At 41.4% G+C, this 17478-nt stretch overlaps 1 protein-coding gene across 8 annotated transcripts in view; it reads right to left on the bottom strand.

Moving 5' to 3' along the window:
• FHOD3 (formin homology 2 domain containing 3) overlaps positions 1–13143 on the bottom strand; it is a 387784-nt gene extending 374641 nt beyond the window's left edge. For all 8 annotated transcript variants that reach the window (XM_027643906.1, XM_027643905.1, XM_027643904.1 and 5 more), the window contains exon 1: positions 12623–13143. In XM_027643906.1, coding sequence (XP_027499707.1) covers positions 12623–12787 — 165 coding nt within the window. In that variant the 5' untranslated portion in view covers positions 12788–13143. The remainder of the gene's footprint in view (positions 1–12622) is intronic.
• Positions 13144–17478: the final 4335 nt, after the last annotated feature.

Raw genomic sequence — 17478 nt, forward strand, 5'->3', positions numbered from 1 at the left:
GCAAAAATGAGAGTCAAATTCCCTGGCAGGACAGGCGCAAGTTTACACAACTATGCTGCTACAGGGTATGGTAAGAACATTCATGCCAAATCACTCCTACTTCCCCAAGCAGCCAATCACACCTTCTCACAACAAATCCCATCAACACTTAACAGAGATACCAAAAGTAAACAAAAGGTTTGGTTTGCAGTCTACAAGAGATACTAAATTTGGCTAGCAACCTGCTCATGATTGTATTCTTGTTTCTGGGCCTGGAAAGGTTTAAAGACCTTCCCTCTTTTCTTCCTTCTTGTGTACACCATCACCCAACTCCATCAGTCTTTGGTGCTTTCAGAAATCTGCCTTCAGAAATAACTCAAACCATAGAACTTCTTAGTAGCCACATGGAAATACAGCATTAAATCAGTCACTTCTATTTTAAACTGTCAAACAGCCAGCAGGTTAAAAAGTAACACAGGGGCATGGCTTCAACATTAACCTTGTATGACTTACCTACAGAACACAATTGAGTCCTGACTTATTTTGAAAAAATGGACAAATAACTAACATGAGAAAACAAAGGTAGGATTAACATTACTTTGATTGCATCTACATATACAGACAATCAGCCAAGAAAGTAAAATCTTTTTACGGTAATTATTTGTAGCCTATTTTCCCCTTCCCTGATTTAGCAACTAAACATAGAGACTGAATACCTGTCAGCCTGCATCCCATGCTAGAAGAATTCACAAAGGAAAAAGGTTGTGTTTTTTTTTTCTTTTGAATATTTCTTCAAACCCTATTTTACAAATTAGTGCCTAATTATCTCAGACATTTAAATTACTGTTTTCATATCAAGAAATCTAATTTGGGGTGGATGAAGCCCACGAGAGCATAATTTTAATCAATCTTCCTTTAAGCTTCTTAAAATAACACTAGCTGATGACTACTCACAAGATAGCAAGCTATTGTCCCCTCATCGGCTGCATATATCTTCCTGAAATATTTGTTGGAATATCAGTAACAAACCATAACAACATAAAGGAAGTAAATATAGCTCAACTTACACTGCACTGAAAAATATTTCTAATCTCCTTTTTGTCACTCAAATCACACCTAGCTGTAATAATTTCCAAATGCTATGGTTTATTACCAGTGGCTTTCCCACAAAAGAAACATCAATCTAAAGAATGGTTTTAAGGCAAGGGCATTCTTTCAACAGCCTACCAGAACGATCGAAGAACGGTACAGTAGGTCACTTATTTGAGTTGTAGCCATGTGAGCCAAATTCATCAAGTTAAGAAAATACCTTCTTCAAGCATGAAATCCTAGAAATCATTGGACAGCATTCTGCCTATTGCATTTGTCAACTTTTAATTGTCATGTTACCAACAGCCTGCCAAAGCAGAGTGCAACTGATAGCACACACCATGTCTGAGTACAGCCTATTTTTAGCCTGCAATTCAATCAGCACTCTTACAATGGCTAGGATTAAAGTCCAAGACAGCCACGTTGCTGTATATAGGCCAATGCAATTACATGTTGAAACATGTTGAGAGAACCTGATGGTAAACTGGAGTCAGTGTTGGGAGGAGCAGTTGCTCCGCAGTGGAGGATGTCTTTATGGGCAGAGCGCGCACGTGCATCTTGCCATCTTCACAAAGAGTCCACAAAGAAAAGCGTTAAAACAAATGACAGTTTTACTCCAATTCCTTTCAATATGATTTAGCACTTATGAAACAGACAACATTTTGGCAACCTTGAAAATCAATATCCTTTTACCTTCATTGGCAGCTCTTCAGATGCCTTAACGCTAAAGAGTTCACTTCAATCCTGCTCTAAGAATACTGCCAACAAGGAGACAACTCTGTCCTCATCCTGTGTTCTCCTGAACTTTTGTGATGAGGTAGCAGCTACAACGTTTGCAAGGATGCTTTTAAACACCTGTCTTCCATAATGCTGAAAAAAAAAACAACTTAAATCTTCAAGCCAATGAATTTTTACACATTCAAGTGCTAACTTCTAATTTAAAATGTTACACTCTTGCTGAGTTTTTAATCTTCAGGAATCACATTTTCAGGCTTTTCCCCTGCAACTATACAGAATTTTTTTTAAAAAATAAGAGAAAAAAAGTCTTGCTGCATCAGATTTAGGACCTATACGACCTAATACTCTGAGACTATTAAAAAAAAAAAATTGACACCACAGTGCAATCACTTATCCTCTAGGACATAGCTAAATGATCCATCAAACAGTAATGATTTTCATACACTAAAACTAGAACTGAATACTAATCAATGATGTGAGGAAGCATAGGGCTGTGTTTCATTACCAGTTTCCCAGGGCCATTAATCTTTTTTGATACAGCTTCTGAAATCTAGCCTAAACAGGGTTATCTTCATCTTGGTACAGATGAGCATCAGGAGATGCTTCCTTCAAACCTCTTGATGAGAGAGAGAAAAAGACTACAAGGAACACATACATATTCCGAAGATTTTCAAACTCAACACACATAAATTAAAGCACATCTAATTAGCAAAGAAAGGATTCCTATATCTTGAGATAATTCTCTCCATTATCACGAGCTTCCAGAATTCAAAATTCCTACAGGTGATCATTTCTCAGAGAGGCACTTTTTGAGCACTGATCGTTTCTCTTCAGCAAGTTGAAACAAAGACACCAGAAAAAAAAACAAACTCTGAGAATCTGAATAGTAAATTCAGAAACTCAAAGATATGAGCTTATAAATTCACATTCGTAACTGGTGGCTTTTTTCATCTGCATTTCAAAACCAAGCAAAAAAAAAAAAAATCCATCAAGAAGACAGGAAACCTAAACACTTAATTCATCAAAATCTGAACTGAGAAACACAGTTTAAGTCTCAGAAAACATACTTCTTTAATTTCTAAAAGATCGGGATTTTCTTCTACCACTTCGCTCACAACTTTCAGCTTTATCAGAAATGGCTCATTTTCCTTCCCAAGACAAAATTCAGTCTAAAAGAAGCTTCTTAACTTCAGTAATATGCACATAAAGCAGAATAACACCCCTTAAACCCATAATACAGTAGCTGAAACAATTCTGCAGACAAATTCAGTTTTTAATTAGGCTAAAAAAACCAACAATTGAACTCAGCATCTAAACAAGAACACGTTACTATCTATAAGGCAAGTATAATAAATCTAAATGCATTACTTGCAGTCATTCATGCTCACTTCTGTGCAAAAATATATAAAGGGGACAAAACCAAGAAAAAATAATGAGGAATACTACATTGTAAAATGAAGGCTTATAAGACAGGTATGGAATGCTTGAGTCACAGGCAAACAAAACAGTGGATACTAAATGCAGAAGAGTTGCATTTCTTTTTGCCTTGTACAGCTACAGGACAAAAACATATCATATATCATAATCAAACCAGAACAAAAAAATTCACAGTAAAGTATGAGTCCTTCAACTGTGACCAGCAGTGATCAACGCAATACATTAATCATTTAGAATGCTAATACAGACTGAATCAGTTATGAAATAAAATACCACTTTTTCCTTATACCCTGCTTTTCCACTTGTAAATGAAGCCTGCCTACCTTACTCATAGTCAGTGGAGAGTTACAGGCCACCTGCTTTTATAAATGAAGCTCAAATCCATTAATAGCATGGTAGAGTAGTTGAAATAAAGAATGATGAAAACATGAAAAGAATACATGTAGAGACTGAAAAGCACAAATAGTGTAATTTACCCTAGCAGTACTTTTACTTCCTCAGGAAGTTTTTCAAAAAATACCCATTCTCAAATCACATTACAGTTCCCTCTAAAGATGCCTAAAGGAAGGAGTTTGACAAAGTGTGCCTCATGAGGGAAACGTCCAAAATTCAGAAAACACTAGCCTTAGGACCAGCACAATATCACAACCAGATACACGAGAATCTGCAGTTCCTTGGCACTCACCACTATCAGGCTTCCTAGTTCTTGCACCTTTTGAAAGTGACCAACTTTTAAAAAATAAATAAATAAACCCACATGAAACCACAAAGAAAATCCCGCAAGTTCACTTGCTTTTGACAGACAACGGTTGGACACAGAGGTCCTCCCTGCCTGTGAGACAGGGTAGCACAGACGAATTTCAAGAATCTGAAATTAAGGTATCCTTAATTCTCTGCCTGGCAAACCTGGAAGGGTCTTCCCCAAGAGGGACACCAAGACCTCCTATAAAGAGGGCAGAGGACTCAAGATTTTCATGAGACATCTCCTTCTCAATGCTAGAGCTGAAGGGGAAAAAAACAACCCTTTGTGTGTGGAGTCAAAGGTCACACTCCAGGGCCAGCTGCTGCAGCATGGTAATAAACAGAGGGTAGATATGTAGCTTTTTCGATTTCTTCACTTCCCATAAAATGCCAAGTGTTTCTGAGTACTAAAGTCTATTTATGTCTACCCGAGAGCTAGAAAAGGGTCATCACTGGTGCTTTGGAGAAAATTCAGAACTTCTATTCCACTCTGACAAAAACCAGGCACAAGTCCCCATCTGGCATTTCACTAGCACAGATGAGATTCCTGTTGGTTTCCTGATTGCACGCCCCACTACTATGCTCTTTCCTTTCAAGCCTTGCTGTAAAATAGCCTTGTAGTAATGAAGTAGGAAAACAGACACAATATGCTTTTTCAAGAAGCTTTACCTTGCATATGACCCTTAGATAAGCAACCTAGGTGGCAGAGCTATGAGAGCTACAGATGCCCCCTTTGCCAGCCCCCAAATCATACCAGGTAGCTCATGTCGAACATGCTGAGAAATCCCACCAGAGAGAGTTCAGGAACTTCATCTTCTCCATGCTGATCACACAGCCATCAGAAAAAGCTTTATGCAAAATCCCCAGGCATCTCACCAGCAGTTAAAACAGATACTTTACTTCTGAAGCTGGTACATGTAGCTGCAACAGTATATTTACAATTCTAAAGAAAATATTTTTTTTCTCAATTTCACTTACAAATGTTGAAGGGTTCATTAGTAAATCTCAAGCAACTAGCTTCAAAGAACAGCACTGAAATGTTTTGTATTTTTATTTTTTAATCAATATCAAGGTTATTTACAATTACCTTTTTAACTGGCATAGTCTAACTGGAGTAGTTTCTAAAAAAGAAGACAACACAGAAACCAAGGTGATGGCAAACTTTCTTTCTTTCCTAAATAGGGAAATACAAGCCATTTGTAAGTGCATTTTATTCCAATATAATCATGCATGCTGTGTACAAGAGGAAAAGTGTATTGCTTTACCAGTATCAATAGAGCTAAAGCAATACAACTGGTTTAGCTGCACAAGGTACAGCTTACTACTTTTGTGGCTGACAAACATAAAGCTTCAGACCATACATATCCCTCCACTACTGCATGTAATCACATGTACCTCACTTGACTTTGTATTGCAACTTGTTTATTTATACAGCTTTTTCTTATCAAGATCAGCTTTTTCTGATATCAAGAATTTAACTGTTAGTAAACACAAGACAACACTGTCCCAAGTTTCATTTTTCAAGTATTAACACTTTGCCTTAAAAACCATTCTAGAACTACAACTAAAAGGAGATGAAGCTGCTTTTGCAGTCACCCCATTCTTTACTATTCAGCCTTCTGAGCACTACTATATTAAATGAGCAATATGATCAAAAAGATTAATAATAATGCAGTGCCCTTTTTTAACAATAGTAAATAGGAAGGTACAAAAATAGCAATTTTCTAGGACTTTGTAATTCAATATTGTCTTCACAAAATAGAGGTTCAGTTGAGAAGTATGACTACTAAAGTCAAGTAGTCATACTGAAAATAAAGGAAAAGGTCTAAGCCTTTGTTTTCTGTGGGGTTTTTAAGCATTCTTAAAATGCTAGGAATGACAGAATTACTTCTTTTTAAGTGTCTGGAATTGGAAACTGCAATAAATTTTTTCATATATATGTGTTTAAGCTGATGACATGTGGAAAGCGAACTTCCAAGTCTCGCTTACCTTTGCTTCAATAGTTTCATATGCCAGATGGTTGCAGATGTTTCTAGGTAGCTGGGCCTACTAGAGAGCTCACTGCAACTATTGTCCCAACTTGTTTCTCTGCTAAAAATATGTAACAACATTCCTTGCTGTCTTATTAATAACTGTGATACAATATAAAGTTAATATTAATCTAATGCAATCCAGGTGGTGTGTAAAGTGATGACAGAGGTGTAAGCAGCTAGCACTCTTCTCTCTAGCCGGTAATGAAGTAGTATACTACTACTACTACTAGTATACTACTACTACTACTAGTATAGTACTACTACTAGTATACTACTGCTAGTATACTACTACTACTAGCACATCGATACAGCCTACTGAAGCAAAATTACCGAAGGAGCTGTACAGCCCCAGCCCAGACCACCTGGGGTCACTGAGAAATACAAAACATCTTTTGAAAGAGGTACCCACCTGTCCTGGCTAAATTGCAGTCAGAGAAGTGAACTGTAAAACCAAGCAGGGTTGTCGTAAGTGATAATGTGATGGAGGGGTGACTTACAGCCCAGCTGCCTTGCATACATTTGCACAAGAGTTGTAATAGTCATCCTCACAACCCAGTGAGTGAAATCAGACAGAAAGAAAAGGGACTTTCATTTAGACCCTAACTACTGGCAAGGTAAGACAGCCGTGCAAGCACTGGGAAGCAAAAACTCCTCCTGAAGGTTTTTAGAACTTTTGTTCTTATTTAGAACAACAGAGGAAGAAAATGAGATTGCAACATGCCAGGTCACACGTCTCTGACCATTCCTCCACTAACACAGATAGGAACTGAAGTCATCTCAGTCTCTTGCTAAGTGAAGCCATCAATAATCTTCATACAAGAAGAATTTCAAAGAAATGAGGTATCAACAGATTGGTTTTGACAGAAAACAGCAAAATTTGTAACTGCAAGTACAAAACTTGAAGTATGGTAACATCAAGGTCAAACTTCTTCCTATTCATCTCCTTTGTTTGATTCCAAACCTCCAGGAAACACAGGGTGATGCAAGTTTCCAGAGGCTGTATCTGACCAATCTGTGATTTCAAACTTTAGTGGAATCCTGAGCACATTCACTCCCACCGTTCTTGACACTGAGTTCTATAAAGAGTCTTGAGCTATGAGCAGCCAAACTGAGTGACTTGCAAGAAAGAAGTGTCAAAGTAAGGAAATAAATTTCTGGGATGGATCTGTGGCCCTACATTTACAATACAGCTTTTAAGCCTAGATCAAACAACTACAACTTGTCCAAATCATAACTTGTCAGAAGAACCTTGAAAGAACTTCAAAGTTATTTTACGTTAAACTGCCGCAGTTAAAGCCCAGTATTTGACTATTACTTTGTATCTGTTCTACGGGTATCTCTGCTCTTTTGAAAGCCCACACCACAGAACCTCCTGGGGACCAAGAAGCTTTTCACAGTTGTGTTTTTGGGTGGGTGTTTATACTCCCCCAGAAAAGTGTGTTTCACACAGGACTCAGATGCAGCTTATGCTTGAAAGTCAGAAGACAGAGCAGTGTCCTAACCCCTCTGCCCTCACAAATACTTCCCTATAAAATTCAAGCACATACGGCTCCCTTTAAGCATGGGAATCTGCCAGCTCCAGAAATACTTGACTGGAGTCAGAATACTTTGGAAACCTGTTGGAAATAACTGTTGTGTTAAATCCCCTCTTCTCTCAAAGGATGAAAAAAGGCTGATGTCCACCTGCTTCAGGAAGAATATGAAAGACCTACATGTCCTGACAGCCCTCAATTAAAATATTTCCTAGCACTCAGCAGCAACACTTGCAGAAGATATCAGCCATTTTCCCCTACTTGTGTGTTCATTTTCCCTGGGACAATGACAATATTCCAGTTTTCATTTTCTATTCTTCAGCTCCCATGAAGATCACTATGACTAACCCAAAAAAGCTCTCTTCAGAGAACAGCTGCTCTAATTACCAGTGCCTCCATCAGGATTAGGCTCCAAACCATCCTTTCTTCTTCTGTTTCTGCCTAGCCTTTGTACACCAAGGCATTTCTTAATGTCACTGTGCTTCAAGGAAACCCAGGGAAGAGGAGCCAGTGGGTAGGTTTACTGCTCTCAGGAAACCTGAGGTTGATGCCAGCATAGAACCTGGCACAGAGTTCAATGCAAGAGCTGAGCTCCATGCCAGGACACAACCAGTGAAACAGCCCTTGCTATCAGTTTACATCACACCATGCCCCAGAGTCAGCCCTGGCTTTCATCTAGGGCTAAATCACAACAGCTGAAGATGGAAATCTGGATGGTTGCTTTATGAATGAAACTCCTGAATCCCTCTAGTGCTCATTGGATTTATCTGCTTATACCACTGTTTTCTGAATGATACTGTTCCTAATTACAAATTCTTGGATGGGATTTAAACACAGAAGTTGCCTCCAGTTTTCTCAGAGGGAACAGAAGGTCAAAGTAATTATCCTTATAGCACTATATCTCCCCTTTCCACCACCACCACCAGTACATTATACGCATTGGGTTTTTTTTGTTTTCCCTTGTTACACAAAGTATTTTGATTATGTTTTCTTGATAAATTAGACAGCTTGATTTCCTATATTATTGTAAAGTTGTATTTCTTACAGAGCTGCCCCAACACTGAATAGTACTGTGGGATGTGAAAACAGACTATGGCAACATACTCAGCATGCTGTAATTATGCGAATAAGTTATAATGAAGAAGATCTCTAAAAAAAGCACGTCACTTGACATCGGCCATGTATATATAGCCACTCTCCTGAACGACCCTGTGTCAGCAAGTCATAAGTATCAAGTAACTCAAAGCAATTCAAAACCAACAAACCCAATGTACTGAATTAGATTCAAAGTTCACTATTGGCACTGTGCTTGAGCCACAAATTTAGACCCAGTTCTGAATTTTCCCAAGGTTCACAGAAATGGGCAAAAGGGACATCCGAATTCAGAGTCCAGACTAGATCCAGTTCTTCTTCATAGAAGAAACAGTAGGAGTGACCTAAAATCCTCAGAAACAATAAAAGTCAAATTCAAAATGGCACCTTAGGCAGCCAAATCAATATAAGCAGCCCACAAAAGCTCTGCAATGTGGCTTAGTTACTCAGCAAAAATTTGTAGATGTGGCTACAAATATCATAACAGAATTTTGACAGTTCATTGGATTGCCAACTAAGATGGTGTGTCAGCATCTAGGACCAAAGCACACAAAACCACGGAGGATACCTGAAACAAGCATTCCTGATGGCAGTGCCATGCCCCACGGGGCTCAGCGTGTATACCAGGCAGAACTGAGCACAACCCAGGGAACAGTAACCTGCTGTATCCAGAGATACGGATGTAGGGAAAGGTATGTGCACAGAGAGAGGTGGAGAAACAAGAGTGAGGTAGGAGGTTACAATTAGGCACCAACTTCCAAGCCAAAGAAAGATTGCATCTTCTCAGTTTTCCCTATCAACCAGCTTAGGTGCTCCACTTTACTGAGGGTGGTAAAGCCCATCCCAGAGACTATTCACGGAACTCAGTTTCTTAACTTCACTGCACTCCTTCACAAGGATCAAAAAACATTGCTGCTCAGAAGACACTGTGTAAATCTAGACTTTCATCCAGACTCAAGTAAAATTGTAAGTTTAAAGAGAAGTAGTAAAACCAACATGTGAAATTAAGAGTTGTATTTCCAAAGAACCGGACTGAAGAAATCTTGCCCTTTGGAGTCAAACTGTAACATCTGTTGGTTACAAAAAAGCTACTTAAGACATACTATGACAGGTCAGAATGTCAAAGCATCTTTCATCTACTTTTAAAATTGTTTACTTCATAATTGTTTATAATGTTTAACTTACAAGGACTTGTAATACACAAGCTGTTTTACTAACTACAAAAATACTGTCGTCACTACTAATTTCAAGACAGGAATAGTGAAACCTGACAGTCACTGAAGCGAGCTGGATTCCAGCTACTGACTTCATCCTCTCAAGTACATCCACAGCAATATATCATCTACAAGATGTACAAATTCCTCAGTGATTTGAAGGCAGCAAGCTGGCACCTCTGTTCAGAGAATAAGTGAATATTCATCCAAGTCAAGAGATGACAACTCAAAACCTGATGAAAAAAAAACTAGTACTGATAATTCAAACTCACTGGTAAAAATGCCAACAGTTTATAAGATTTTGGAAATTATTTAGACAGTGGTGTTACTATGCATTTCATTATCATCATAGAATGGCTTGGGTTGGAAGAGACCTTAAAGTTCCACCCCCCTTGCCATGAGCAGGGACACCATTTGAAATATAAACTCCTAAGCCTGTTTCAAGATATTTTGTGCTCATCACCACGAAAATACTAAATGGACCATCAATCCATTAGCTCACTAATTTTCAAAGTAATTAATCAATCAAATCTCAAACATGTCAATGTGAACTGACATCTGAATTTCAACCCATGCTCTGCTTTGACAGCTGCATTCTTCTGGGATCACAGTTTGCCCTGATCTCTGGGTAAAATGGAGCAAAATTCTTCTCAGGCAACTAATGTTGTGATCTTCTATTGACCAGGTGAATACAGTCTTGAGGAAAAGATGTAGAAAGAATATCCCCACCTCCCAAATAGAAAATGGAAAGCCTGTCCTTATAAAGCAACACAAATTAGAATCACAAAGATTGTAATGCCAAACACAGAAATGCTGCCCTATCTGCAAGTGCACACAAAGAATTGTGCTCTCAGTATAAGGAATAAAAGTAAACAAGTCTCATCAACACCTTTTTTTTTACTTTGTAGAAGCCAAGACAAAGCCAAGAGACATAATTAAGGCACTCGAGACAGGTAATGGCTCTGCAAACACAAAGGTAACTGCAACCATGTAAGCAGATTTCAATGAGCTTGCCCAAATTCTTACAACAGTAGAAACAAAATATTTGCAAGAGCCAGAAGCTCAGATTAACAAGTCACTGGACCAGGACTTGCCTCTAGCAGAGTACTATCTTTCAATAGCTCGGTTTGCAGCACCTCTGGGGACTTAAACCATCTCTCATCCAAAGTCTGCAAGTCTGGTTTCCAAACATTAATTAAACTTGAGAAACATTGCATGTGGGAACACTGGGCAGGAGTTAAGTGTATAAAAGTGGTCAAGGATTTTGGATGGACATTAAATAGAGGTGGGGGTTGCTGGTGGTGTTAGTATAAGGTTATAAATAAATGCCAGGACAGTATTCAAACCAAAGCAAATGCAAAACACAACACAGTGGAATATGCTTCAAAATGAGGTTGAATTAACTCTGAATCCAGATTTTAAACTATCTCTTTATTTACTTCATTAGGTGTCAGAATCCATCCTGCCCTTCTTTTAATTAGCTCTAACTCCAAAAAAAGGCCTCCCTTGAAAACAATGAGACCACTCTCTGAATTGGGGACGACTGGGCACATGAAAACAGAATTGACCCAGCACACCAAGAGCTTCCAAAGTTTTTGTGTGTTAGGCAGAGCTCTGTTCACTGGATGCTGTATCCTTGGTAACTATTATGCAAGAAATCGTTCTACAAATGCAAAACTTCTGTCTGCTCCAAGAGATTTTCTCTGAAATACTTTTATGGGGTTTTGGATATCCTTAAATCTAAGAGGACACACACCCCTTTGTCATCTTCCCGCATGTTCCCATGAGCATAAAACAAGAAGTGATGTTAAGAGAGTATTTTCCTCTCACTTCATCACAATGCAAATAAAAGTTTTACAACTTTTACTTTGTAGAAAAAAAAAGAAATGGGCATTTTTCCTTTTTTCTTCGGTGCACTCTGCATAACTAATGTGCAGATACAAGATAATAATGAAACAACATTATTATGTCAATCAGTGGCATTGCTTTGAAAACTAAAAATTCAAGGATCATGCCCGGGTGCCTGACTTCAAGGGCTGACCTGCAGATGCCAGCATATGTACTAGAAGAAGCATGCAGAAGAGATAGGTAAGATTTGACAAGGGCCATGATGTAGTTCTTCGCAAGAGGGACTAACAGTACCGATTGTTTCAAGGGCAGCAGACACGCTGCTATTTTTACCAAAGCCTTGGCTGGATCTGCCTAGCTCATTAAACCTCACCACGGCAAAGTCCTGGTCCTGCCGGCGCGACCCTGCTCCGCGCAGCCCGGCTGTCCTGAACCATCTTATTCCTCAGTATTCCCAGACACTCCGGCAACGCTAGCGAAGGACAGGCACGTAGTACTTGATACCCATCTCGGGCTTCAATTTGATGAGGTTTTTCTTCTCCTGAGGAATGTTTGCAGCAGCTACAGCTACAACTGCAGCAGAGGTGGTAGCTGCCCTTGAGGGCGTTTGGGAGCACAGGAGAGCAGCGGAGGGAGCCCCGGGCCTCCCCCCAGGACTTAAGGAAATACTGATACTGCCGGGGCGAGGGATAGCGCCGGCAGGGACACACAGGGAGCCGGCGGGGGCACACGGGGTCCAGTGGGGCAGCCCCGCCGCCGGGCGCTCTCCCCGCACAGAGCCCGGGCTGCCGCCCTGCAGGGCCGGGGGCCGCCCGCCGGCCTCTGTTCCCCGCCGCCGGGCTCATAAGGGGAGGCCGCTGCCCTTCGCCCGGTGCCCCCGCCACACACACACACACACGCCCCTGCCCTCCCACGGTACCTTCTGCGGGGCGCGGAGCAGGCGGTGCACCCCGGCCAGCTGGGTGGCGAGCGGGATGTCCTCTCGGAAGGTGTAGAGCGGCGGCCGGGTGGGCTCGGGGAAGTTGGTGCTGTTGAAGGGGTCGGTGTCATCCAGCAGCTGCACCCGGCACACCAGCGTGGCCATGGCGCATCCATGCACCGCCGCGGCCGGGCGCGGGCGGGCGGCGGCACCCCCAAGTCACCGGCACCCGAGGTGCTGCCTGCGCGCCCGCCGCCGCCTGCGAGCGGCACTCCCCTCCCCGGCGCGGGCTGGCCGGCAGCTGGCAGCCGGCAGCCTTCCCCCGGCTCCCCGAGCGAACGCCGGCTGCCTCACAGCCGCCGCGCCTCGGGGAGGCGGCCCATGGCCCCTTCCGCGCCGGGATCCACGAGTGCAGGAGCGCTTCAGGCCGAGAAAGCAGGAGGCGGCGCCGGAGCCGCGGGGCGCGGGCAGAGCAGCAGCAGCAGCTCCCCCATTCCCGGCCGCTGCGCGCCGAGCGAGCAGCGGGAATGCCGCGGACGGCACGGGCAGCCCAGAGCAACGCCGGGCAAAGGGGCGGCCGCCAGCGCCCTCGCGCGGCCAACGGCGGAGCCGCCCCCGACCCGAGGAGACCTCCCCGCCGGGCGGGAAGGAGAGTCCGCCCGGGATATCCCCCGCCTCCGCCGGCCCAGGCCCGGGGGGAACAGATAGAGAGACAGCGAGAGACAAAGGGGGAGCGGGGCCGCCAGACTTTCCAGCCGCATCGGAGGAGCGGGAGCGACTCATCCTTGACTCCCGGCAAGAATGCGCGTGTGCTGAGCTCAGTCTTCCTGTCACAAACATCCCAAATGTCCCAAATCTTTAGCGTAATATTTACCCCTTTCTAAAGGGAAGGCTTAAATAATACCCGCTTTAGAAAGAAAAAAAAAAAAAGTTTGAGATTAGCTCACTTGGTTAGAGCCTGTTTCTAATAACACCAAGGTTGTGGGCTCAATCCCAAATCTTCGTTCGCGAAGCCTAGCCATGATGATGATGATGTGGGTTCAATCCTGTTCAGGCCATTCACTTAATGGTTATACTCAGTGGTCCTTGTGGGTCCCTTCCAACTACAAATACTCTGTGAGTCTGTGATTCTGTGACCTGAAACCAGGGTATTCGATATAAGATTGTTGGATGTGTTTATCTGTATTTGTACAAAACCCTCTCTGCCATTAGGGTTGTATGTACCTGGGGTTTGTTTGGTTTCCCAGGGCGTAGGGCCTGGGCAGACTCCCCACCCTGGACAGGAGACACGCCAGGTGCTGCCTGGCTTTGCATGTGGGCTCTCCTCTTTCCTTAGACCTTCTCCTTCCTTCCTCCTCCCAGGGGTAGGTGGGGACAAGTGCCAAGCACCTGGGTAGGCACAGAGCAGAGCGCTGAGCTCTTCAAGGTGCATCTATACATGTTACCCAGACTGCAGCCTCATTGGTGGGAATCGGGGATACACACACTCTGGTCTTCACTCTTGGGGGTGTGGACCTCAGGAGAAGGGCCATAAAATAAGTTATGGGTGAAATACAGAGAACAAAGGGGCTCCCTGTCCTGGGGGAATGGCTGCATTTGCATAGACTGAGCATCTACCCAAGAGGACCCACCGCACAGTACTTTACAGACATGGCTCATAACAACCTATCCTTTCTTCCTTCATGGAGAGGGCTGTGGGGCAAGACCTGTAGCATGGTGAGAACTGCAGGATTTATCACAGAAATGTCTTAGGCAAGAAAGCATGACATCTAGATCATAGCGTTTGCATGAAGTAACAATTTCCTCCCAGAATGATTACTGGTTTGGGAGTATTTGTCAGCACTGACACAAAAGGGGATTTCTGGCCACATGTGGTCTGTCCTTCTGTTTCTGTTCTTCTTGGGACTAACTTGTCATGGTTCGGTTTTGCAAGCAGTTTGCATATTTTCGGAAAAGAAAAGTTATATGTGGTGGAGTCCTGGTTTTGATTTTTAAAATTCCTATTTTACAAAATTCCTATTTTACAAAGAAATATATTTTTACATTTCCTTTAGTACCAACAATTTCGTTTCTAGATAAAACAGTATTGCTTATTTATGTTGTGTATTTATGTCTGCTTATTTATGTTGTGTATTTTTGTCACAATGTGAAGTTAAAATTAAAAAGGATATTTTGGGTTTATAAATCATGATTTACTGAATTATCATTTAAATTCCATTTTTGTAAAAAAAATTAAATTTGCTGCTAATTAATGATTAATATGAGGTGACATTTTCTGCTAATCAATTATTAATATGAGGTGGCATTTTCTGCTAACCAATTATTGACATGAAGTGGTATAAGATTGTTATTCTGGCTATTCATTGGATTAATCCTGACTTTTGCTAAATTAATATATGGCACTTGTCTCATTGCAGAGGCATTAATACTTGGAGGGCAGTTTTAAATAAATTATGGAAGCCAGGGTTTTATATGGGACGGCATCACATTATCTTTCCTTCAATAATGGAAAATGAAAACGAAGGATCAGCCAATGGAGATCAGATAACCTAAGGCTTAACATCTAGCCACAGACTCTAAATCCCATAAGGAACCTTGTATGTTATGCTCTTCAACTGGATTTCCAAATACAAGGTGACTGATGGAAATACGTTTTACAACCAGGAAGAAAGGAAAATAGAGCAATACAAGCATGAAAGGATTCTGAGTTAGCCAGAGCTTTAAGGTGCATCCTTTTCCTATACTTCCCGTATATATATATATACACACATACACACACACACACTTTCTTATAACTTTTCTTAATTGTAAACATCCCCAAAGCACTATAAACCAATGAATTTCAGAATCTGGATTTTATTTGTATTTGAATTCAATTAATACAGGTAGAAAGAAAAAACAGATCTGCTGAATAAAGCAGAATAACATTACAAAGTCTGTGAGTGTGCATGTAGACTGAGAGACACATGCCTAACTTCAGCATTTGAATGGTTTCCCGCTCTTCTACATACTTTTCAGAGGCCTTCTGAATCTGCAGTCTCTTTCCATCAGCCTGAGCCAGGGCAGTGTATAGCCTCCTCTTCTAGTCACCAGTTTATGCTTCCACTGCAAAGCCGTACCTTGTCCTTTGAAAAGTCCTTCCCTCACGCTCTATCTGCTTTGCAGACTGAAGGACAGTGCTCTCTCCTCTCTCCGCTCTCCTCTGTCATCTCTCTTCTCTCCTATCTCCTCTCTCCTCTCACAAAGTATTGCTTATTCAGTGCAGCAGCTAAATGAAGGTGAGCAGGCAACTTCACTTCTCACTGTTCCACTACAACCTTTCAAAAGAGTGTGAGATGGCTTTTAAATTACTTTAACCCACAGTCAAATTCAAATGAACAGCCAGACACTACCTGTCAGGGCTACATGGCATGAAGCACCATGGGCATTGCATCTGGAAGGACGGAGGCACGACAAGAACAGCAGATGTGGTCGCCTCACCCCATTTCTCATTATGGATGGTAAGGCCTTCTCAGAGAGTGAGAGCATTTTCCTCAGTCATGGTGAATGAAAACAGCATTCAGGAGCTCCGAAGAATCCTCAGCACAGTCCAGGCTGTGTTCCTTCTGCCTTCAGTGGTGTCATGGACTAGTGAGTCCCATTCCTGGAGGTGACAAGTGAGATGGGCTGTGTTGCTTGCTGACCTTGGAGTCCCTGAGTCTATCTCACATGCCCTTTCCATGAAAACATAGCCTGCATTTTATCAAGTAAAGTCCAGTTTCAAGCTCCCAAGTTCCTTTCACAAAATCATAAGGGGAAAATGTGTGCACACATTTTTCAGGAATGAAACATAACTTAGGAGGTTTCATTTAGGGCTGATTTATTCATCTTAACTCATCCCGTTATTGGCATTTCTTAGAAATACGTTGTTGAATGAGTTAAGATGGTGTGTCAAGTTTAAATTTGAATTTCATTATTGTTGAAACCTCAATGTTAAAATAACATGGGTTTTTTTGTCTTTAATTTCCTCTTTTTTATTAAAAATAAAAAATATATATTTGAGGGAAAGTTATTGAAAGCATATTTTTTAACCCAAGGACCACCCAGACAAAACGTAAATGTGCATTTAAGCAGTTTTAAAAAATGATACTAGGTATCAGAGCAATTGGCATAGCTCCATAGGAGTATTATTTTTTCTGGTGTATCATCACGTCAACACAGATCTAGACACATGATTGTGAGATTACAGTATATGAAGTGGCCAGTCCTTTGGCTTTATCTCTCCCTGTCAGACAAATTGAATTGCTTTCCAAATTTCATTTTTTGAACTTGAAGCCAATTTTAGTTATGGGAGAACAAAAGCAATTTTAACTTCCATGATTTATTCACTTAACCTTAATAAAGCTGAAAAATAACAGTCTATTTGGTAATGGTAATCAAAATGGGCTTGCGAACCACTGGAATTAAAGTACGGTAATGAAAGTGCTGACAGATCCTTTACTGTAGTGATGGGAACAGTATTTCTGCGTTATCCACACTATAATCTGTAGATACTGCTTTGTTCTCTTAGTGAAGTGTGGAGAGCGATTTATTATCATTGTTAGCATGGACAGGCAAATAACCTAACACACTTCTCAAAATAATGGTGTGTAAGTGAAATCCAGTCTGTCACAAGACCAAAAATAATACTGTAGATTTTGGCCTCGTTCATCCAAGGATCTCAGAGTGCTCAGCTACCATTAAATGTTGCCTGCTTATTCCTGCCCTTCAGATGGGGAAACTGAGGAGCTGACAGATCAAGGATACAATTCTTATATTATTTTTTTTTTATAGAAGTGTTTTTTTACTGATTGCAATAGAACCTGAACTGGGTGTCA

Source organism: Corapipo altera, unplaced genomic scaffold (genome assembly GCF_003945725.1).
Source record: "Corapipo altera isolate COAL_440 unplaced genomic scaffold, ASM394572v1 24b, whole genome shotgun sequence".
Lineage (NCBI taxonomy): Eukaryota > Metazoa > Chordata > Aves > Passeriformes > Pipridae > Corapipo > Corapipo altera.